At 43.3% G+C, this 25,393-nt stretch overlaps 1 protein-coding gene across 1 annotated transcript in view; it reads right to left on the bottom strand.

Annotated features, from left to right (window-relative positions):
- Positions 1-516: 516 nt before the first annotated feature.
- ZMAT2 (zinc finger matrin-type 2) overlaps positions 517-25,393 on the bottom strand; it is a 26,141-nt gene continuing 1,264 nt past the window's right edge. The window contains exons 2-6 of the mRNA XM_034779801.1: positions 13,162-13,255; positions 12,536-12,659; positions 11,287-11,360; positions 3,327-3,472; positions 517-1,591 (exon numbers count right to left, since the gene is read on the bottom strand). Coding sequence (XP_034635692.1) covers positions 1,448-1,591; positions 3,327-3,472; positions 11,287-11,360; positions 12,536-12,659; positions 13,162-13,255 — 582 coding nt within the window. The 3' untranslated portion in view covers positions 517-1,447. The remainder of the gene's footprint in view (positions 1,592-3,326; positions 3,473-11,286; positions 11,361-12,535; positions 12,660-13,161; positions 13,256-25,393) is intronic.

The raw sequence follows: 25,393 nt of genomic DNA, 5'->3' as shown, positions 1-25,393 counted from the left end.
ATACATTGCAGCCCTTCCTTGAGTCTGAGATTTCACAAAGGTACAGAGAGCGGCAAGAACAATGATCCCATCAATATAAAAAGGATGGCACTATGAAAATCAGCGACATGAGATGTAAATCCTCCTAACTGGAAAAAGCAGATGAGTCACAGAGGGTTGGATTGAAGTAAATAAAAGGAGCAATGAAAAGGATTTGGGGAATAGGAGACCTGAAGTGGCTCTGAAAGCAGGTCCCCAACCAGATGCAAGATGAGAAAGAAAAAGCCCCAAATAAAATAAGAAATATTTAGGGACATACTACAATGGCCATTAAATACTAGAGTCAATTTATTATAGCTGAGGCAAGAAACTCCAGTCTGGGATTTCCTACCCAACAATTCCTCCCCCCCCCCCCACACACACACACACACACACACACACACACACACACGAAAACCCACACACCAAACACACACACACACTTCGAAAGTCCTCACTTAAAGAGAATAAAACAAGATTCCCTACAAAACAATCTGATAGTTTCCAAAAATGTATTTATTTTAGGCAAATTCCACATATTTCTCTGCTGTTTTCCCTTTAGCTCTATCCTAGGTAAATCCCAGAAAGATATTTCTTACCTACGCTAAAGAAATTCTGATTACACCACTGAACACAAGGAAAACAGTGAAAATAAAATAGAGATAGTCCATTGCAGATAAAATACAAAAAGAAGTTTCAGCAAACGCAGTGTCCAAAAAGTCTCAAGCTCTTCTCAACAAAAGAAATAAAAATTCAACCTATACTATCCATATTTAACACTCATTACAGTGCAATTCCTTTTGATACACATCTAAAAAAATGTAAAGAATTCTCTGTATTTTAAGCAAACAAAAAGTGTATCCATTTCTCAGCTGGACAAGCAATTCCTGAACCATACCATCTGTACAGAATTTTATTAGTTTAACACTAAAAGGTACCCAACAGAATGTTTCCCCGCGCACACACACACGGCCACAGAACACAGAGTGACAAGCAGCCAGGACTAGTACAAAGGATGAGGTGGCTAAAGGCCAATGGGGTTTCCAGAAGAAACATTCAGCTTGCAGACTCCTCACAAAAGATGAAAAGAATCAGAGACAGAAACCATGAGAACTCCACAGAATTTACTGCAGGATGGGACGGGGGGAGTTTGTGGAGAAGAGGCTAATTGAAAGGTCTCTTCATTTGGAATTTAGAGGTTTGCCAGCTAGGCTAAGGTTATGGTATCTCTGCAGGCAGTAGGGCACTAATGACTGGGGACAGAGCTTGTTCTGCAGCACAGGTTGAGCGTGGAATTGCTTCCCAACTCCTCCAGCCAACATCTAGTGGGAGAATTACATACAAATTCTCTGTCAAGTCTTTAAAGAGTTTTCCAGAGTCCTGGGGGTATAAACAATCTTTATCAAGAAAGGGTAAAGTCCAGAGCTGATCAGTGAGTCTTCTTGGTAGAGCCAAAGCCAGAGAAACCCATCACAGCTGCCATTTCATCATCCTCTTCAAATGTCAAGTCTTCCTCTGCCCTTCTCTTCTTCTCTCTCTGTTTTTCCTTCTTATAGGCTTTGGCCTTTTCCTCCTGCAGTACAAGGAAAGAAATGCAGTGTGATTCTAACTTTCTTATACCGCAAGCCCTTTAAGATAGAAGGTCTGGACACTTATCAGTCAGCCTAATTTCTATCCTCAACATAGGGAGACCGGATTCTTTTCTGTCTGAAGAACAGACAATGGATGGAAGGAAAATGGTGGACTTGGAGGAGAGTGGCTTCCCACAGGGAAGTGATCCTAACAGGTAAATTACACCTAAGAGGATTATACTGCAATAGTGTTGTGTGATTCTCAGCTTCCCCTGTTAAACAAATGCCAAAGAAAATCAGAAATTCAACAAGGCAAAAGGAGAGTTGTTTTTAAAACAGAAGACATTTCTCCTGTACTGATGCCCTGTTCCAACAACTGTGGTGCCGAATGATGGCTACAGACAGACAATGTCACTGTCTGACGGCTTTTGGTGCAGCAGAGTGACAGCTGCTCAGTGGAACATAAGCTGAGTTCTAAGTTGCCTGGAGTGGGATTGGGGGGGGGGGGGGGGAAGAGTTTGGCTTCAAAGAGTTTTTATTGCTCTAATCAGAATGTTTCATTCTATGAAGATCACAGGCCCTGGAACGGCGCCAGACTTCTGCTGGGGGTATACAGAAGTGTGACTTCAGCTCCCAACTCAGCAGCAGTTCCTGTTGGTGCTGGAGCTCAAGGTCTCTCAGTGTTTCCATCACCACCTGCACGTCTATCGCTTTGTAACTCCAACACAGGTGATTTAGTCTAAGACAGCCACACTTAGCAGCTTATTGGTGTCACATACTACGGTTTATTTTTTAGAATATGTAGATTTCCAGTAGTCTTTCATCCCAAGGAGTTTCCTGCACCCCTAATATGTCTCTGCATTTGTATTTCCCTAAATAGATTAATAAAAATTCCTTGGGTTCATCAGCAACAAAACCTGCAGTTGACCAGCTTTGTCCCAAACAAGCCAGTACAGTTGGAGGCAGTGTTTTAGGATTGCATTGGTGGCCCTGTGGATAACCCATGCTGTAGAATAAAGCTCAGAGAATCTGGAAACCAAGGTGGCAGGGGAGCCTTATGTACCAGGAGCATTTTTTTTTTTTTTTTTTTTGTAATGACCATTCATAGGAAATAAAAGCATCAAAGAGATCAGGGACGTACAAGATGCTTTTCAACTGGTTATTTTGAAATGAAATTGGAGGCAAATCTTCATTACAGGGCTTTGCTTTTGCCTTTTAAAAACATTTTCAAGAGGGAGGGAGGGAAGTGACATGGGGCATTTGATTTTAACAGAGTTCCTGTGTCCACATATCAAGCTTCCTAAAGCTCTGGCATCCATGGGGGTGGCACAGATGCAGTACAACATAGGAGAAGATCCTCTTCTACCTCAGCACCAGAAAACATGGCAGCACTACAAGGAAATATATGAAAAGTCAGGTTTAATTACCACTTTCTGAGCCCTGAGATCACATTTAGGTTATGGGAGTTGATATACTGAATGTTACATATTCTGATCAGTGTCACTATGCCTGAGAACATGAAGATGACAGTTTTGTCTGAAAACAACTGCTGTCACAATTCAGAGAAAGGACTTTTTGGGGAGACAGAAGAAGAGAAGACCTTCTTTTAACCCAGCAGAGATCCTGGTGTACTGGGAGCACTTGCTGCCAACATTCTTTGCACATTTTTGTTTGATAGTTAGACACATGGTGGCTTCCTTCAATTAATGAATTGTTGCAATGCTACCATTGCCTCACCTCCTCTCTGAGCTCCTTCATCCTCTCCTCAAAGTCATAATCCTTTTGTTTCTCCTCCATTTTCTTCTTGTTCACTTCAAAGCGTTTCTTCACTTGATCTAGTGTGGAGCGCTCCACCCTCATGGACATGCCCAGATTCCTCTGATCTGGAGGAGACAGGAATGGACAGGGCTATTAGAGAGCAGCCATGTTACTTCTACTTCAGTGCTCATTAAACATCTGCAGACAGCCTATTCCAGGACCCAAAATTAGAAGTCTCAACACTCAGTGTCATTGTAACCTCCTCCAATTCCCATTCCACCCCCATACATCCCCTCGCACCAATGTTCCCCAACCCACTTCCAGTGCCACCATAGAGCCCAATTCACTGTTGCCCTGTACTTTGTGTAGTCATTTACTCAAGTGTAAAGCAGATGTAAAATGCTGCCGTTCTGATTAGTAGCACTTTATACCCACTTTGCACTAACAGGGCAATAGTAAATCCAGCTCACAATGTGTTCACTGCTAATGCTTCACAAGTGCAACCTCTGAAAAATCAATTAGGGAAAAATGCCCCAGCAGTGATTTGCAGGTAGATCTCTGTGCTACCAGACAGCAAATTAGAGCTCCGGTCTCCATCTTAATCCCTTGTTTCCATATTCTGTGCAGTTTGCCGTGTCTGACAGGTGATGGGTTTTAAAGGGATATTTCCACAATCTAAAACAGTGGTTCCCCACATTTTTTTGTCCAAGTCCTGCCCCCCCCACCTGGAGCCACAGTCAGGAGCCAGGGCCAGGGGCTGCAGTCAGGAACAGGGCTGGTGCTGCAGCTAGACCTCAGTTGGGAGTGGGGCTGGGTGGCACTTCCTCCCCAACCCCGGGGGGGGCTGACCCAGGTTCTGCCATACCCCCCCCGAACGTTTCTCCACATCCCCCTACAGTGGGCACCCTCCACAGTTTAGGGACCACTGATCTAAAACCTAGTCAAAATTAAAATGTAGATTTAAGATCCACACCTGCTTCTGAGCCCCCAAACCAATGTGTGTGGATTTACAATCACCTGTATCTATTTTTTATTGTCTCTCTCTTCCATCTCTGTGTGAAAGACCCACACAAACAACAGGAAGAAAATAACACCATCACTGATAAAGTTTGCAGATGACAAAAACTGGGGGAGTAGTAAATAAATGAAGAGGACAAGTCATTGACTCAGAGCAATCAGGATTTCTTGGTAAACTGGGCGCAAGCAAACAATATGCATTTTAATACAGCTACATGTAACTGTATACAGTGAGGAACATAGGCCATACTTACAGGACGGAGGACTTTATGCTGGGAAGCAATGAGTCTGAAAGAAATTTGGGGTAATGGTGGATAATCAGATGAACGTGAGCTCCCAATGACACCGTGGCCAAAAGAGCTAATGTGATCCTGGGATGCATAAAAAGGGAATTCTCAAGTGGGAGAGAGGTTATTTTATCTCTAAAAACAACAAGGAGTCCTTGTGGCACCTTAGAGACTAACAAATTTATATGGGCATAAGCTTTCATGGGCTATAATCCATTTCATCAGATGCATGGAGTGAAAATACAGTAAGCAGGTATAAATATACAGCACATGAAAAGATGGGAGTTGCCTTACCAATTTTTATCTCTGTATCTGACACTGGTGCGACTGCTGCTGGAATACTGTGTGCAGTTCTGGTGCCCACAATTTAAGAAGGATGTTGATAAATTGGACAGGGTTCAGAGAAGAGTCATGATAAAGTGTTAAAAAATACTGCCCTATAGTAATGAATCAAAGAGCTCAATCTATTTAGCTTAACAAAGAGAAAGTTAAGGGGTGATTTGATTACAGTCTATAAGTAACTACAAGGGGAACAAATATTTACTAATGGGCTCTTCAATATAAGCAGAGAAAGATGTAACACAATCCAATGGTTGGAAGTTGAAGCTAGACAAATTCAGACTGGAAATAAGGTGTAATGTTTTGATCGCAATGGTAATTAACCATTGAAACAATTTACCGAAGATTGTGGTAGATTCTCCATCACCATTTTAAAATCAAGATTGGATGTTTTTCTAAAAGCTCTGCTCTAGGAATTATTTTGGGGAAGTTCTCTGGCCTGTGTTATACAGGTGGTCAGACATGATGATCACAGTGGTCCCTTCCAGCCTTGGAATCTATGAATGAAACGGGAAACCATATGACTAAACAAGGGAAACTGTGCTTTTGACAGCACTTGGTAAAGAAGCAGTTTCACATGTAAACAAAAAAAGGAGGGTTGGGAGAGAAAGGCACATCTCATTTTTCAGTTAAAATAATCTCAGACAGTACTCATAATAATAGTAAACAAAATATTTACACACAAAAGTGTGACAAGTTGATTTGTTCCTTTAAAGGTGCCACGATGGTAGCCCCTACCCCATCCCAGATATTTTGAAATGTCAGGAGTTCTGAATGAAAATCCAACTCTGTCCTGTCCACGGAAGGTGTAAGTGACTGGAGAGCTGATGTGGGAGACTCTACTTATCAGAATTAAGTCCTGCAATGCAGCAGACCTCTTCAGTGATGACAGGACAAAAAGAAATCAGTGGCATTTTGTAAAAGCTCAGTGTTAAGCAGGGAATTTCTAGTCATTGGTAAAATGCAGGCAGGAAGATTAAAGAGCTGCCCATCCTCCAATGAAACACCAAGATAAATAATTATAAATAACTAATTCATAGAGAGTGAATAGGGAAGATTCAAAGCTCTCTAACAAGTGGAGTTGATTATGAACAAGTTTCCACATGGCAGTGCTTCCAAAGCACTTATGCCTGGCCAATTCACCATTCACTTGGCTTCCTGCCACCACACTGCCAGATAGTCTGCTGCCCGTCTGGGACATGCCTTGGGGCAGCAGATTGCTTTGGAACCACCAATGCCAGCAGCAGTTAAGCAGTTAAGGAGCAGTACAAAGCTCAGGCACAAGAGTGCTACATGTCTGAAACCAGCTTCAGAGTGGTCCAGAGATATTAGGCAGTTTCACTTTGCATCCAGCTTTACGGACTAGATCAATCATGCTCAAACTTCATTCTGTGAATGAGTTTATATAAGAGAGATCCCCTTGCACACAACCTCCCTTCCCAACCAGCAACTCTCCCAGGATCTTACAAAAAGGATAGAGGTTAATAATACGTTAGGATCATGCAGTGAGGAAATAAATGTGTCCCAGGATTTCTACTTCCAAATTCTATTGAAATGTAGATCCATCTCTCACCACCTGACCCCCAATGTGTGCCAAATATAGGCCTGTCCTTCTAACAGAGCCACTTTTAAATACATTTCAGTAAACTACAGTGGTTTACTCTCAACACTCCTTTAAAAATCCCATTTTTCTTGTTTCTCACCTCAGTAGGCTTATTTTGAAAAATTTTTGCAAGAAAGAAGGAAGCAAGGTTAGTGAGGATCTGCTGAGGTAACACGTTCTACGAATGTAAGTTAGTGGGTGAATAATGTCAATTTTTCCTTCCAAGACTGTCTTTGAAACCACTCATTGCAGAAGCCTAGAGAGTAGCATCAGAGCCAAAGAGGGGTGTTGAACAAGCCTCTAATTAAACAGAGAATCCCATTCAAACTGTGTAAGATTCCCCTTCTGGAGAGTTGTCATTCATAATCTTGCTCAGGGAGTTAAGAGTATTCATGGCACCATGACACTCGGCACCATGAGGTAAAATCTGGCTGGTGCACTAGTTGCTCCGTAACTAGCTGCACTGTCTTTAACTCTTCAAATGTGTCAAGCAGCAGCAATGCTAATCCCTTTGAGAAATCCAGAGTTGCTTTGTGAAAGTCAGACTTTGACTAGGCTCCAACAGCACTTTCTCTGCATTTGATCAGCCTCTGAAACAGGCAGATTGCAAGAGATCTTGAGCCACTTAGGATAATTTTGGCTTAGCCAGCCAGTTGGCAAAGTGCAGACAGGCTTGAAAACTTTGTCTTCTTAAGTGAGGCGCCATCACAGATAAATACTCTGGGGCTTTGGAAAATGCAAAATGTCAATACCTTGTATTGGAAATGCTTGTTGCTGAACTGGAACTTTGGAAGTTTCCCGAGTCTTTCTCTTATAGAAATATGAAAATAAACATCTGAGATAGAGCACATTAAACCAGTGCTGTGAAATAATGGAAGGAATATTTGACAGAGAAACTATGTAAAACTTAATTCTTAATTAATTCGTTTAGCTTTTTATAATAGAGATAAGACAAAGGCCCTCACTTTCTTTTAAGGACTTTAGAAAAATACTAATATGGGGAATAGAAGCCTTTGCACTCAACAGACACGGTTTCCATAGTACCAATCTTTAAAAGGGAAGTAATTTTTCCCCCATAGCACCATCTTGTGAGAAAGACCCCCTAAAAAGAGATCGAAAATACAAAACTGCCATTTCCCATCATTTCTAGCATCCATTCGTCTGACTGAAATGGAAAAGGAAACATGAAGCAGTCTATCCTCAAAAAGTATTATAAGGGGAACAGATGAGGAAAGAAACTATTTGGGGCTTTTATAGATGCCATGAAACCTGCTCTTTGGCAGAGGAACAATGGCTTTGAGGTAGAAAGTGGTCTCTATAAAAGTGGGACATAAGGGACTTATATTGCCACTATCTTCCTTTTCAAATGCATGAGAGATCCACAAGGGAAAAAATAGATAATTGATATTTGGGTCTTTTCAACAGGAAGACTGAAGATCTATCTACATTCTCATATGGCCCACACCACTGTATCATCTAAGTACTCCACAAATATGATTGAATTTGGCCAATTCATTTCCTTTACTATTGCTGGTACTGTGGCCAGATGAGCCCACAACTTCCTAGCTATATCCAAAAGACCCTTAGTATTGGGTCAGCAACCTTTTTGCTCTCTGCACAACCAAGAACATATCAAAAATTCTGAGACTTTTCATTTTGGGCTACAGAGAGGGGAAGGTCCAGAGCCTTGGGCATCTAGATTATGATCTCTAGAAAGGCCTTGGAATCTTCTGGTGATGACACAGAAGAAAGGACCATAGACTCCACAGACGGAGGATTGTTTTCTACACTATTTCCTCCTCTTATTTCTCCTTCCCCAGTTTTTAACCAATTCCTTCTTTCTAGGAGACAGGGATATGAAAGTAATATAGGAATTAGAAACAGAAACTCTAAGGACCTTCTCCCTTGAATACTCAGAAGATGTTGAAACCAGTTACAGCATAGACCATATTTATGATGAATGCAACAGTGGCTGCCTCCAACTGCCACAGAATCCTAAAATGGTGGTGTTTGTTACTCTTGTATGACACTGCACCAGACATAAAATCAGCACATGGGGAAGGACCTACTAGTGAAAGTGGCACTTTTTACTGTCAGTTCCTGGAACAATGCTAAAGTACGTTTCTGTTAACTTGGACTGATCAGATCTTTCAGTGTTCCATAGTAGAGTCAAATTATACTAATCCCTTACAAGCTACAGATCCACATTCCAGCTGCAAAGTCAGATCAACAGATCCTCCACTGAGAGAACAGTAAGGGTTCTCATTCATGTCCTCTAAAATTTCTGCTTTTAGATGGTATAAAGGCTTAATTAGTGTAGACTGCAAAACTAGATCCAAGTGGTCACCCCGCACAGAAGGATGAGTTGTCAAAAGCTTTAAGAACGGATGAAACCACCACTGGTAACTTCCTCAGAACAGATGGGTTCTCAATGTTGTTAGATGTTTGGCTGCGTGTGTGTGTTCTCCCTGTGTGCTGCCCCAGCTCTGCGCAGACAGCTGGCACAGCAGACCTCGAGCGAAGCGCCCAATGTCTATGAGATCCATTAAGGTACAAAAGCACCAGGCCAGGTTTATTGTCAATAAAACACGGTAATAGCACCTGGCAGACTCTACGAGGATACTAAACGTATGCCCGTGACACGGACGCAACTCAGCAAATGGAGGGACTTTCCATTTCCCCCTCGGCTGGACCAAGACACACTCTCAGAGATACCTCTTTATACCCTGATAAAAACAAGTTACATACTGCCCCCATGACGTGCTAGTTATCACCCATCTCCTTGTACATGTTGGATCAATCAAAACATCTTTATTCATCAAACGGTCATCCTGACCATATCTTTCAGGAGGGGTCAGTGTGTTCCTTTTATCTGTGGGGAATGTTTTTGTACCATCCTTAATATTGGGATATACTGGTACCATTCTTCTGGAATGTGTTTGCGTGAGTACTCTGTGCCTAGCACTTCTTAGGAATGTGTGTTTCTGCAATATCAGCTCTGTCCTTGCCACATTCTGTGAACTTGCAAGCAGGCAGAGCCTGATGTTTGTTCACAGCCTGACTTTTGCTAACTTTGCTTTATATCAGCAAAGGTTGCCCACTACTTTAGCTCAGGTCTCATGCCCCAGCCTCTAATACAAGGGTTTATATCTCATGTTCTCTTCCTACTACACTCAGGACTGAGGACTACTTAGACTGAGAACTCTGACTGATCACTTTGAACTAGGATGTTGAGATCTCCTTTTCCACCACTTTTTTTCCATATCGACAAATGAAGAAATCAAAGCTTGTTGGTATTGTCTTGCCCTCCTTCTTCACTTCTGACCTGAAGTGAAGGAGCCCAACTCTGTCCCCTGCTTCCTTGGATAAAACGATATCTGTGCCTGCCTTGATGATGATGGCCTCTGATTAATGTCTGGACAATGCTGACCTCAAAGGCAGAGAACACAGACTCCCACCTGAGGACTTAGACACTGATGAATTAATCAGCTTTGAAGAGCAAGGGCATGGAGTCAAATCCTCCTCCATCAGGAAGACTTCCTTCTCCACTCCCATCATGCTTTATGGGGGACAAAGCCACACAGGATGAACACCTGCTTGGACAGTTCTGCTCTCCTAAGCGCTCTACTCACTAACAGGCTGATCTACAGTAGATATTCTGCTCAGCAAGAAGCATACTTTGTGAATCCAGCCTCTCATTCTGGGTCAGCTGCAATTCCAATGGAGTCAAGACCAACAGAATTGCTCAGTCACTACAAATTTATTTTAAAAATTCAATACTACAGCTCTACCTAATTATAAAATAGGAAATTTAAGCCAATGTTAAATTTAAACTAACCAGAAGATAAAGTTGAGAGAATAGGAGTTCCTACTTCCATGAATGATCACACAAATAGGAAAAGGAAATGACAGTTGGTCCAGAGGATGAGGGATAGCTTTTTATACTTCATGCCATGGAACCTTTTGATCCCACCTAAGCCCAAGCCTAAATGGTTGTGTTGTTATCAACAGGAGCCCAGCACATGGCTTGCACAGTATGGCTCTACAAGGCAATTCAATAATTCTTTATAAACAAAGTAGTTAATCCCCACAACACCCCTGTGCATTTGATCCATGTTTTAGAGATGAGGAAACAGACTCAGAGGTTGAGTACCTTGCTCATAACCATGGAGGGAGACCAGGTCAGAGTTGGTATCAGAGCTCAGGAATTCATTATGCTCCACTTCCCTCTAAGAAAGGGATCTAGTCATCAGGGGACATATCTCTATTCCTTCCTTAGAAATTTCCTTCTAACATTGACACGCCAATGATATTTATCATCCACTTTTAAAGTTCCCTGAGGAACTGCACAGCTTGTTGACAATGGGGTTCTCCGACAACAGAAATTCTGAAGCATTTTCTCACTCCCAGTCCAATGAAGGGCTTAACTGTTGCAATTTCTCCTGAGCTCATTTCACACCAGTGGCCTCCAGCACCATGGAGAAGTTGTTAGGAGATAAGTCAGCATTTCCATGACCCTCACCAGCAAATGCTGAGTAAATCCTAATATCAAAAGCATTTATTTCCATATGTGCCAACACTTGACACTGTAGGCCCTGGCCACACAGAAGGAAGTACATTTGGTAGGGGAAAGGCTTGTGACAGTATTTTAGTGATCACGCAACATGGCACAGAGAAAATATATTATCCTTACGCTTTTTGCCATTGATATGATCCAAGAAGTTGATGGAGTCTTTCACCACACAGTCACATACATTACAGTAATATCTGGGGAGAAAGAGAGAAGGGATCAGCTCCAAAGCACAAGACAAAATTCATCCTGTAAGAATTTGCCTTTCATGCCAATTAAAGAGAGAAATTCACCTGGGCCTAGTTCAATTCCAGACAGCAGCCCTAGACTAAAAAATACTGCACCGAAAGAAAGCTAGAATGCTAGATAGTATGCTGAGCATTCAGAAATATGATAAGTATGAGTCCAACATTACACAGGAGCATTGAACTGTATTGTCTGGACTCTGATAAGCCTGATTCTTGGATAGTACCTCCTTCCCCAGGGCGAAAGGGAAGTTATCTACAACAGAGAGAGTCCAAGAAACAATGTGAGCTAGTACAATCAGCACCCACTTCCTATAAAGTCTGAAGTGATTGCTCCCAGGTCCTACTTCCCACGTTTTGGTGAGGTGGGGTGAGAGAAGAGCTGGAAGAGAAACTGGCCCATCTTTGCAGTTGTACAATGGCTTATTTTTGCTTTCAGTCAGCCCCTTTCTAACCCCTTCTCTCCCATCCATACATTTCTCTTGGTATCTTTTGCTATCTTCCTCTGACAACAGGCCACTGAAATGCTTCTTATTACTCTGGGCCATCTTTAAAGCTCCTTGTTCCAGAGACTTGATGGCTCAGAATATTGGGGATGGGTTAAGGAGCCTTTCACTAGCTCAAACGTAACGCCTGTCAATAGTAACCAAGAGTCTTTACTACAGCAGAGACCTTTGGGGATTTCTGTGATGCAAACAAGCCACATTTCTAGTGGACAAGTATCTAGATCACAAGAGCATCTCAATATGTAACTGGCTTCTTATTGCGAGTCTTAGCCAAGAAGCCAAGGACTGACCAGACTAGAGAGATTGCCTAGAGGAGGTTTCCAGAGAGTGGTTGAGAAACATTGATGTGGGGTGGTAAGGGAGGAAGAAGCTTGCACTGCTGCACTTCTGGCCATAATTCCAGAAAGTTAATTTCCAGATCTAACACGATATAGAAGTTGGTGGAAGTTGCTGTAACTAAAAAGTATTCCTCCTGTGCTGCTGAGGAGGTACAAAAACTGGCATACTATAAGGCTTCCTTGCTTTGCCATGACCCTAGTTGCACGTAACACTATCCCAAGACTCTTTCTTTGTTAACATCTGAAAGCATGATAGCCTGGAAAAAAAATAAAGGTGCTTTACCCTCCCATCTCTGACTGAGGGGTAGTTTTGGTGATGACAATGGTTTTCCCCAGCTTGGATTCCAGATCCACTTTATAGTCTCGATGCCGCAGAAGTTCCCTCTTGACAGGCTGAACCGGTTTGCCTAAAAACATAACCAAAAACAGAACTACTTCAGAAAGGTTTGGGAACCTAAAACAATGGATCACAAGTTGCCCACAGTGAAAAAGGTCATTGAGAACCATTGGGCCATCTGGTTCATGCTGGGATTCCATTTTTTAAAGAGTAATTCTTCCCTGCATTGTAGGGAACAGCAGAGTAAGTGATAGTTTATAATTAATAAGATTGCTAAAGAATCCTCAGTCATCCAGTTGGGCCACACTTTGAGCTCTTCCCATTTCCAGATGTTGATCATTCCTCCATCTCTATATGGAATAGAACAGGGAAGGAATAAGGTTCCTGGCCTCTTTTTTATAATGAAAAAAACCCCACTGGATTATATTCTATGGCAAGCAAAGGAAAAGGAACAGAGGACAAACTGGTCCTGAATTCCTGTTATTTGCTTCCAGCTGCTTTTCCTCTCACACTCAAAAGGGGCTGGGTGAGTCATTGTAAGATAGTCTGCCTGGAGTCAGTGCACTACTCACCATCTTTCTTCTCTCTCTCTTCCGTGAGCCGTTTCTCTGCAAGTTTCTCATATTCATCTTTATCCCACTTCCGACGGAAGTCCAGGTTTTTAGTCTGCAAGGGAAACAGACAGTGAGGCTTCCCTGCACAACTCCACTAGCAGTAAGAAAAGACTGATCCTGGACAAAGCTGAAATTATGTGGCTTGTTGGGCCATGGCGACAAGCAAGCGCACTAAAAGTGCACTCCAATGACGACCTCTGTACCCACAGCCAGGAGCATGAGGGCTGGTGTAGGAAGATAACGCTTTGCAGTTGTACAGCACCTTTTAGCAGAGGATTTCATGGCTCTGCACAAACGAAAGCTTAGTGAGCTCTTGAGAGGATAATCCCCATTTTCCATTTATGAGACAAATAAGGGGGGGGGTTAAAAATTATGGAAACAAGTATTCATAAACACCAAGTGACAAAACCCAATAATACAGAAAATGTGACATTTCTTTCACCAAAGTCAATAAAATCTGAATCCACAAAAGATCATGCTGACAAACGTAAGATTGAGATTCTCTTGAGAGATAAATACATACAAAGATGTGTGCGCACATATGTCTATACCTGTACACAGAGTACATGATGGTGTGGTATAAAGGTTTAATCAACATGATTATAAGATGGATGCACTATTCACAAGAAACAAAGTCAAAGTGACTTATACAGAATATTCCAACTAAGTGTGGCATACACAGAATACAAGTTGTAGAAAAACTAAGCACTTTAAAAAAAAAATTTTAATCAGGCACTGAAATCTTTGTATCTCTTCAATTGCAAAGGCCAGATACCAGAAATACCAGGAGACCAACTGCACATATTTCTGGTGAGCTATGGCCCCTTAAGAATAACCTAAAATAGATCTTCTATGCATAAACATTTCACATTTACAGCTGTATCCCTGGTCCTTCCATGACTAGAAGTGACTGTTGGGTTTCAATGGGAAAATAGGGACCTCCCCTTTCCAATGGGATAAGGCTCTTGATTCCAGCCCTGCAAGGTCATCACTAGGGCACTACCAAATACGTGGCCATGAAAAACATGTCATGGACCTTGAAATCTGGTCTTCGTGTGCTTTTACCCTATACTATACAGATTTCACCGGGGGGGGGGAGAGGGACCAATGTTTCTCAAATCGGGGGTCCTGACCCAAAAGGGAGCTGCAGAGGGGTTGCAAGGTTATTTTAGAGGGGTCATGGTATTGCCACACTTAGTTCTGTTCTGCCTTCAGAGCTGGGCAACCAGAGAGCAGCGGCTGTTAGCCAGGCACCCAGCTCTGAAGGCAGCGCTTCAGAAGCAGCAGCACAGAAGTAAGGGTGATAATACCATACCATGCCACCTTTACTTCTGCGCTGCTGCCTTCAGAGCTAGGCAGCCAGAGAGTGGCAGCTGCTGACTGAAGGCCCAGCTCTGCAGGCTGCAGTGCAGAAGTAAAGGTGGCAATACCATAACTTGCCATCTTTATTTCGGCACTGCTGCTGCTGGCGGCAGTTCTGCCTTCAGAGATGGCCTCCCAGCCAGCAGCCACCACTCTCCAGCTCTGAAGACAGTACCACCGCCAGCAGCAGCGCAGAAGGGGAGCAGTACTGCAACCCCCACTACAATAACCTGTGACCTCCCACATGCACCCCACTCCTTTTTGGGTCAGGACCCCTTCAATTACAACATCGTGAAATTTCAGATTTAAATACCTGAAACCATGAAATTTACTATTTTTTAAATCCTATGACCGTGAAATTGACCAAAATGGACCGTGAATTTGGTAGGGCCCTAGTCACACATCAGACTTTAAAATCATTACTTTTTTTATTTGCAGAAAAGCTGTCTCAGGTCCAAAACTGTAACTCTCCTATTCCTGCGTCTCTGACAAATGGGGAAGAGGAGGGAAACAGAAAGAGAGAAAACATTTCTGGAACGGAATTTTTTTTTTTTTTAAATGTCTTTTGCTCAAAAATTAAGAATGCTCAAGTGAATGCCAGGGGAGATGGGCAGTGACACTGTCAAATGTTCAAGGATACAGGATTAATTATGGAAAATAATTCATCACATGGCTATGACCTCTATATACATGATGTGCAAATTTTATCTAGGCACCAATGGTGATGCTAAAATTAAGGTCGTGACAAGATATGCACTTGTGATTCAATTCAGTCTCCACATTGGCACAATCATTTTTCAGATAACTGTTCTGCTCAGCCTTTCGGCCAGTCTCTGAGCCTCTCCCCATCTATTCCCTATCCACAATTGTTAAAACACAAAGAAGAGCCCCATTCAGACTGATATGATCAGGTATGTCCCTCTAGCAAACCACAGAAGGTTCACTAAAGGCAGTAGCCAACTGGAGTGGTGCTTTCCCCACACCCAAGGCATCTCAAGTAGCTAGTCTCCCTCTCCTACCATAAAATGATAGAAGCATAGGACTGGAAAGGACCTTGAGGTCATCTAGTCCAGTCCCCTGCACTCAAGGCAGAACTATGTAATAACTAGACCATTCCTGACAGGTGTTTGTCTAACCTGCTCTTAAAAACCTCCAATGATGAAAGGTTTCAGAGTAACAGCCGTGTTAGTCTGTATCCGCAAAAAGAAGAACAGGAGTACTTGTGGCACCTTAGAGACTAACAAATTTATTAGAGCATAAACCTCTCCAGCGCATCATCAGAGATCTACAACCTATCCTGAAAGATGATCCTTTACTCTCACAGATCTTGGGAGACAGACCTGTCCTCGCTTACAGACAACCCCCCAACCTAAAGCAAATACTCACCAGCAACCACACATCACTGAACAAAACCACTAACCCAGGAACCTATCCTTGTAACAAACCCCGATGCCAACTCTGTCCACATATCTATTCAAGTGACATCATCATAGGACCTAATCACATCAGCCATACCATCAGGGGCTCGTTCACCTGCACATCTACCAATGTGATATATGCCATCATGTGCCAGCAATGCCCCTCTGCCATGTACATTGGCCAAACCGGACAGTCTCTACGCAAAAGAATTAATGGACACAAATCTGACATCAGGAATCAAAATACTCAAAAACCAGTGGGAGAACACTTTAACCTGTCTGGTCATTCAGTGACAGACCTGCGGGTGGCTATATTACAACAGAAAAACTTCAAAAACAGACTCCAACGAGAGACTGCTGAGCTAGAATTGATATGCAAACTAGACACAATCAACTCCGGTTTGAATAAGGACTGGGAATGGCTGAGCCATTACAAACATTGACTCTATCTCCCCTTGTAAGTACTCTCACACTTATTATCAAACTGTCTGTACTGGGCTAGCTTGATTATCACTTCAAAAGTTTTTTTTTTTTCTCTTAATTAATTGGCCTCTCAGAGTTGGTAAGACAACTCCCACCTGTTTATGCTCTCTGTATGTGTGTATATATATCTCCTCAATATATGTTCCATTCTATATGCATCCGAAGAAGTGGGCTGTAGTCCACGAAAGCTTATGCTCTAATAAATTTGTTAGTCTCTAAGGTGCCACAAGTACTCCTGTTCTTCTTTTTCCAATGATGAAGATTCCACCACCTCCTTAGGCAAGTTATTTCTGTGCTTAACCACCCTGACAGTTAACAAGATTTTTCCTAATGTCCAATCTAAACCTCTCTTGCTGCAATTTAAGCCCATTGCTTCTTGTCCTATCCTCAGAGGTTAAAGAGTACAATTTTTCTCCCTCTTCCTTGTAACAACCTTTTATGTACCTGAAAACTGTTATCATGTTCCCCTCTCTCCCCCCAGTCTTCTCTTCTCTTCTCCACACTAAACAAACCCAATTTTTTCAATCTTCCCTCAAAGGTCATGTTTTCCAGATCTTTAATAATTTTTGTTGTTCTCCTCTGGACTTCCTCCAGTTTGTCCACATCTTTCCTGAAATGTGGTGCCCAGCATTGGACACAATACTCCCGCTCAATTCCCTGCAGATTAATTCTTCAGCTGAAGAATTACTCTCATGTCTTGCTTACAACACTCCTACTAATACATCCCAGAATGTTTGCTTTTTTTTGCAACAGTGTTACACTGTTGACTCATATTTAGCTTATGATCCACTATAACCCCCAGATCCCTTTCCACAGTACCTCTTCCTAGGGAGTCATTTCTCATTTTGTACGTGTGCAAATGATTGTTCCTTCCTAAGTGGAGTACTTTGCATCTGTCCTTATTGAATTTCATCCTATTTATAGAGCCTTGCGTGGATACAAATTTATACCTGCAGATATAAATCGGTATCCGTAGGGCTATCCCAGGAAACATGGCGGCAAAAGGAGCAGAACATAGGCCCGCCGCTCCCAAGAACCAGCGCCAGCTCTGGCAGTTCCTCCAGCTTGGCTGTACTGACCCCAACCCTGCCCACGGGGCGGGAACCAGGTTCACTGGCAGCTGTCCTTGGTCGCGCTCCTGTGTTCAAGCAGCACGCACGTTCCCAGACAGGAGATGCAGAGAGCTGTGTGGAAAGGACAGGGGCAGGGCTGGGGGTGGTACAGCAATGCAGGAGGAGCTGCCACACGGGGTGCTGGCTCCTGGGAGCAGCGGCCCCATGCTTTGCTCCTTTCGCCGCTGCGGTATCTGGGAGAGCCCTGCAGTTCCACGGATATAAATTTGTATCCATGCAAGGCTCTGCCTATTTACTTCAAACCAGTTCTCCAGTTTGTCCAGATCATTTTGAATTTTAATCCTATCCTCCAAAGCACTTGCAACCCCTCCCAGCTTGATATCGTTCACAGATGTTATCAGTGTACTCTCTATGCCATTACCTAAATCACTGATGAAGATATTGAACAGAACCAGACCCAGAACTGATCCCTGCAGGACCCCACTCGCTATGTCCTTCCAGCTTGACTGTGAACCACTGGTAACTACTCTCTGGGAATGGTTTTTCAATCAGTTATGCACCTACCTTAGAATAGCTCCATAGGCTGTATATCCCTATTTATTTATGAAAAGGTCATGTGAGACAGTATCAAAAGCCTTACTGAAGTCAAGATATACCACATCTACCCCCTTCTCCCTATCCACAAAGCTTGTTACCCTGTCAAAGAAAGCTATTAGGTTGGTTTGACACAATTTGTTCTCGACAAATCCATGTTGATTGTTACTTATCACCTTATTATATTCTAGGTGTTTGCAAATTGATTGCTTGATTATTGCTCCATTATCTTTCTGGGTACTAAAGTTAAGCGACTGGTCTGTAATTCTCCGGGTTGTCCTTATTCCCCCTTTTTTTAAGATTGGCACTATATTTGCCCTCTTCCAGTCCTCTGGAATCTCTCCCATCTTCCATGAGGTTTTGAAGATAATCGCTAATGGTTCAGACATCTCCTGAGTCAGCTCCTTGAGTATTCTAACAGGAGTTCTCAGGACAAATTTTTTGGTGGCCTCAGAATATGGCCACCAACTCTTGCTGGTGGCCGCACTCACTTTTTCCATAAAATACTTAATTAGCTTTAGGAAAACCAAATAAATATGCACAAATTACAATAATCTGGATGTGTATATATTTATTGCTAGCTAGTAGGTCTATTGTGAAAAGTGATATTAACAAACATACAAGTATCACTTTTCACAGCAGTCTTACTCAGCCCTGGCAAGTTTGGGGACAAATTAAGCCCTGGGGAGGCAGTGGGGGCCAGGGGAGATAGCGGGGGGCTGGAACTTGAAACCCTGCTGCATGAGCCTGAAGCCTTGTGGCTGGAGGACGGGACCTAGGGATGGAGCCCGAAGCCGTGTGGCCAGAGCCTGGGGCGGCCTGCCATTGAGCAGCCAGAGCCACCCCAGGGCTGAAGCTCAAAGACTGAGCCCCACCACCCCTGGGAAGGTGGGGAATTCACTGGCTGCCTGGTCCTCCAGCATTGTGCCCCAGGTGACTCCAGAGGGGGCAGGATCCAATCCCTGCTGGTAGCCCCAGCAACCAACATCAAGGCAGTGCATCCAGGAGCGACAGGGAGGGGGAGCCCCCCACCCACCCATCACAGCCTAGGAGGCTGTGGCGGCAAGAAAAGCCCCTGGTTGCCGCATCTGAGAAATGCTGTTCTAGGATGTAGTTCATCAGGCCCTGCCACTTGAAGACATCTAACTTATTTAAGTAATTTTTAACTTGTTCTTTCCCTATTTGGGCCGCAGATCCTACCTCATTTTCACTGGCATTCACTATGTTAGATGTCCAGTCATGACTAACCTTTTTGGTGAAAACGAAAACAAAAAATCATTTAGCACTTCTGCTATTTCCACATTTTCTGTTATTGTCTTTCCCCACCTCATTGAGTAACAGGCCTAACCTGTCCTTGATCTTCCTCTTGCTTCTAATGTATTTGTAGAATGTTTTCTTGTTACCCTTTATGTCTTTAGCTAGTTTAATCTCATTTTGTGCCTTGGCCTTTCTAATTTTGTCCCTACATCAATGTTCCCTCTAATTTTTTCCACCCATGTGTGGAATAAATTTTGTTATGTGCACCAAGGTAATGTGTGGATGTGCGCTACCAGTAGAAACAAAAAACCTAGATATATATTTTTAAAAAGTTACCAATAGGGATAATTACTCCAGCAGGACAAGTTAGGGATTTTAGAACTCACTACTCAAAGAAAGAAGAACAGGAGTACTTGTGGCACCTTAGAGACTAACAAATTTATTAGAGCATAAGCTTTCGTGGACTACAGCCCACTTCTTCGGATGCATATAGAATGGAACATATATTGAGGAGATATATAGATTTAAGTATAAGAGAAATACAAATTATGAAATGCATAGACAGTCAAAAAACTAAACCACCACATTTTGAAAGAATAAAATTACAGAGAATATATGTGTATTGCAGGAAGTACCAAGAAGAAACAACAACAACAGAGTTGGGAGATGTGTGGCACAGATTAAGAGAGATACGGCTGCTGGGGAAGTTTTGGAGAGACGCCCGTCTGCTGTCTCTTTAAGGCACTCACTGATCGCTCTCCTCCTCCTGAACCATGTTTCCCATCCCCCATTCTGCAGAGATGGGGTACATGTGCAGGGGGGAGGGGGAGAGACAGAGTGTGTGCACGCATGAGAGAGAGAGTGTGCTGGCTGCTGGGGAAGTCTGAGAGACCATGCACTGTCTCTTTAAGGCACTCACTCACCCGAAGGCTTGTTCAGACCTCAGAACTGCTGAGAGTCCCAAGCCCTGTCCCCTCCACCCTGCTCTGTGGAGATGGGGTACAGGGGCTGGGGGACACCGTAACATCAGTACTCTCCTTCCCCACTCTGCACAGCCAGCAGGAGGGTCCTGGGAGCAGCTGCAGGAGCAATGTGGCTGCAAAGCCGCAGGGGGGAGGGGCACCTAAACACACACTGCTGGCTGGATGTGCATGGCTCTGCTAATCAACTGCATGGCACTTGAATCTCTCCTAGGTAACTGCCCAACCGCACAGCTTACAGGGAGCACAGCACATGTTTGTGTAGTTTGTTTAGATTCATTCTTTGTAATTGGACCTTTTTTTGGTAGGACTCTTTTTTGAGTTTCAGATCATTGAAGATTTCCTGGTCAAGCAAGCATCATCTCTTGCCATACTTCCTATCTTTCCTGTGCAGTGGGATAGTTTGCTCTTGTGCCCTTAATGCCGTCTCTAAAAAACTACCAACTCTCTCAAACTGTTTTTCCCCTTAGACTTGCTTCCCATGGAATCTTATCTACCAGCTTCCTGAGTTTGCTAAAGTCTGTCTTCTTGAAAACCATGGAAACTTTTTAAAGACACCATAATAGAGGCTCAACTTAAATGTATACCCCAATTTAAAAAACATAGTAAGAGAACCAAAAAAGAGACACCACGGTTAAACAAGTAAAAGAAACAGTGAGGCAAAAAGGCATCCTTTAAAACAGACGTAGGCAAACTACGGCCCGCGGGACCATCCTGCCCGGCCCCTGAGCTCCTGGCCAGGGAGGCTAATCCCCGGCCCTTCCCCTGCTGTCTGCCCTTCCCCACAGCCACGCAGGCTGCACTCTGGCCCATCGCTCCCGCTGGGCAGTGTGGGGAGCGCAGCTGGCTCTGGCCGGGTGTCGCGGCTGCGAGCTCCTGCTGCTGGTAAGGGGGCAGGGAGTGGGGAGTTATGGGGGGGCAGTCAGGGAGGAGGGGGCAGTTGGATGGGGTAGAGGTTCTGGGAGGTGGCGGTCAGGGGATGGGGAACAGGGAGGAGTGGGATCCAGGGGAGCCTGTCAGGAGGCGGGGATGTGAATAGGGATACATGACACCTTTCCCTTACTTGGCCAAATGAAGACTCTAATCATGAATAAAAAAAATAAAAAAATTAAACATTTGAAATTATAGCAACAGTACAAACATTCAAAATTTCCCCCTCCTGGCAATCCTTAAAATGGAATTAACAACCAGTGATAGGAATAAAAATGTCTTGGAAATGGGTAGAAAACTTTTCTAATTTATTCCCTGAGCTTCTTAAGCATTTTAAACATGTCACAACTAAGATTATTATTAGCCTCCCCATGTAAGAAAAAAGGGAAATTCACAAAGTGCAAAATAATATGTTTTGGGGTATTTTCCAGACTCTAGATTCTCCCACATAAAAGCAGTATTATAACAAATCAAAGTTGGTTGAAGCCTGAAGAGAAGGCAATTTCATTGCTGCTTCACTCTCTCTTTATAATAAAAGGGATGTAGTCTTTTGAAGATATTTTACCAGCGTCCCCAGGCCAGACATAGTGAAATGAATTAGATCCAACTTCTGATCTATCTGTAACAAGGGCTTATCTAGTGATTCTAAAGGAACTTTTTCAGATTGATCAAACAGGGGATGGAGGTTGCCGCAAGCCCCTAAATCTTTATATTAACAACTGCTTATAGGTTACAGATGAGATTTCCCCTGTAGATGACATCTGCTAAGGACTGAAAAGTACCCGAGGCCCCATGTTAATTGTAGGGCATAGAGAAGTTGAATGGCTGTGAATGTGACATAGCAAAACAGAGACAAAGGCCTTGGCTACACTTGCAAGTTACAGCGCTGTAAAGCCTCCCCCAGCGCTGTAACTCACTCCCCGTCCACACTGGCAGGGCACTTGCAGCACTGTATCTCCCTGGATACACCACTGCAGGTACTCCACATCTCCGAGAGGAATAACAGCTGCAGCAGAGTGGCTACGACTCGACTCACCGGTGTGAGTGTAAAGGCTTGCAGAGCTGTACTAATCACCTTGTCAAGTGGCCTCCTCTCCATTGTTGTGACCGGCTGCAGGAATGCGGAAGTGCCGGTTTCAAAGCTTGTACCAGAGAAAAGCAAACAGTTTGCAGCTTGCTTTGAGTGAGTAAATGAATGAGCAGGGGGCCGGGAGTTCGGAACTTGCAAAATAGAGAGCTGACATGCTCCAAAAAGCACTCTCTCCCCCCACACTCCCTGTCACAATCCACCCCACACCCCCCCCGTTTTGAAAAGCACGTTGCAGCCACATGAATGCTGGGATAGCTGCCCGTAATGCACCACTCCTAACACATCTGCAAATGTTGCAAGTGTGGCCACACCACTGCGCTAGCAGCTGTCAGTGTGGACAGACTGCAGCGCTTTTCCCTACTCAGCTGTACAAAGACAGGTTTACCTCACAGCGCTGTACAGCTGCAAGTGTAGCCAAGGCCAAAGCTGAAAACGAAACCCAAGAGTCCTGATTCTAGTCCTGCTCTAACGAATGAACACCACATCCACCTACAACTCTAACTCAGGAACCAACCCATGCAACAAACCTCGATGCCAACTCTGCCCACATATCTACACCAGCAACACCATCACTGGACCTAACCAGATCAGCTACAACATCACCGGCTCATTCACCTGCACGTCCATCAATGTTATATATGCCATCATATGCCAGCAATGCCCCTCTGCTATGTACATTGGCCAAACTGGACAGTCACTACGCAAGAGGATAAATGGACACAAGTCAGATATCAGGAATGGCAATATACAAAAACCTGTAGGAGAACACTTCAACCTCCCTGGCCACACAATAGCAGATGTAAAGGTAGCCATCTTACAGCAAAAAAACTTCAGGACCAGACTCCAAAGAGAAACTGCTGAGCTCCAGTTCATTTGCAAATTTGACACCATCAGATCAGGATTAAACAAAGACTGTGAATGGCTATCCAACTACAGAAACAGTTTCTCCTCCCTTGGTGTTCACACCTCAACTGCTAGCAGAGCACCTCACCCTCCCTGATTGAACTAACCTCATTATCTCCACACTGATATATACCTGCCTCTGGAGATTTCCATTACTTGCATCTGAAGAAGTGAGGTTCTTACCCACGAAAGCTTATGCTCCCAGTACTTCTGTTAGTCTCAAAGGTGCCACAGGACCCTCTGTTTCAAATCTCCAAGCTATTTTCACTAAACTTCAAGCAAAGAAAAGTCTCTTCTACAGGGGAAAATAGAGATATTTGCCCAAGTGCATTTTTGTGGGAGAACTCCACCTCCTTCTACTTGTGGCTCTGAAGAGCAGGGTTTCAAGGGGGGGGGGGGGCGCAGAGAACAGTGTCTCTCCTGAGGTCAGGTTTTTGTTTCATTTTGTTTTTGAGAGGAGGGGCAAGAGTGGTGAATTCTTCCTAGGTAGCTTTTTGTAGGTTCAAGTTGGAAGAAGAAAGAAGTTACCCCAAATCTGTCCCTCTCCCGCTCAGCACTACCACTTTCTACGTAGACAATAACCTGTCAAGTGTCTACTACAGTAATTCTCAAAACCCAGACTCCCACTAAATAACTGATAAAACCTACACTCATCCACATAGATCTGTCGAAGCATTTACACCTACTAGAAACATATCTGGTAGTCTAGTGATTAGGATTTGGCGCACTCACCGCCACGGTCAGGGTTCATTTCCTGGTCAGGGAGAGAAACCTGTTGTTGGTCCTGCTTTAAGCAGAGGGTTGGACTAGATGACTTCCTGAGGTCTCTTCCAACCTTAATCTCCTATGATCTCAACATATTAATATAAAAGATCAACATCGATAAAATAAGAGTTATGATCTTTCAGGAAAAGTCACAAAACAAATAAAGGTTTATAATAAAACGGCAATTTAAGACATCTTAAATTAAATATACTTAAGCTGAATCATAAGTGGTTCAGGGGATTTCAAACTAGTTATAAAAAATTACAGAAACCTCTGCAGGACCTACTATGCCACAAAGAAACCACTAGATAGATACAATCACCTCTCATTCTACTACTGATTAAGGAAGCAAGTCTGTGGCCCAGCTTTGTCAAAAAAGTATACAAAATGGCACAAGCTCTAAGGCTATGTCTAGACTAGCACTTTAGTCCATCAGGAGTGTGAAAAAACACACCTAATCGACCGACATAAGTTTCACCAACAAAAACACCAGTGTAGATAGCGCTATGTTGGCAGGAGACACTCTCCCCCACCATTCGTGGGGGGTGGCTTAATTAAGTGGACGGAAGAGCTGTCTCCTGTCGGCATAGAGCAGCTACATGCGAGACCTTACAGTGACTAGTCTGTGGTGTTGACATAGCCTAAATAGAAACCTTCCACTTACAGTCCTGCAAACAAAATTCTACATGTACAGCAGAATAGGAGTCACAGACCAAAGGTAAGATGAACCCCACCCTCATTAGCATATTAAAAAAAACAACTGCACTTCTGGCTCCATCTCAGCTAAGGCAGCAACAATCCTACTGCAAAGCAGTGAAGGAGCAAAATCTAAATCTGAATAAGCACTTATGAATAGATTAACAACAGTCCCAGATCTCCCAATATTAACCTCCAACCAAAGGAGGAAACTTCTCCCAGAGTAACTGAAATGAACAGCGATCAGGACACTACATCAAAACCCAGAACACTAATTAATGCAGTGGTTCGCAACCAGGGTACATGTACCCCTGGTGGTACACAAAGATCTTCCAGGGGGTACATCAGCTCATCTAGATATTTGCCTACTTTTACAACAGGCTACATAAAAAGCTCTAGCAAATTTAGTACAAACTAAAATTTCATACAGACAATGGCTTGTTTATGCTGCTCTGTATACTATATACTGTAATGTAAGAACAAATTTATAATCCAATTGATTCATTTTATAACTATACAGTAAAAATGAGAGTCAGCTATTTTTCAGTAACAGTGTGCTATAAAAAGCAACAGAGGGTCCTGTGGCACCTTTGAGACTAACAGAACCTCACTTCTTCAGATGCAAGTAATGGAAATCTC

Source organism: Trachemys scripta, chromosome 8 (assembly GCF_013100865.1).
Source record: "Trachemys scripta elegans isolate TJP31775 chromosome 8, CAS_Tse_1.0, whole genome shotgun sequence".
Lineage (NCBI taxonomy): Eukaryota > Metazoa > Chordata > Testudines > Emydidae > Trachemys > Trachemys scripta.
Note: the sequence above shows the minus strand (reverse complement) of the source record. Positions and strands in the feature narration are given on the sequence as shown.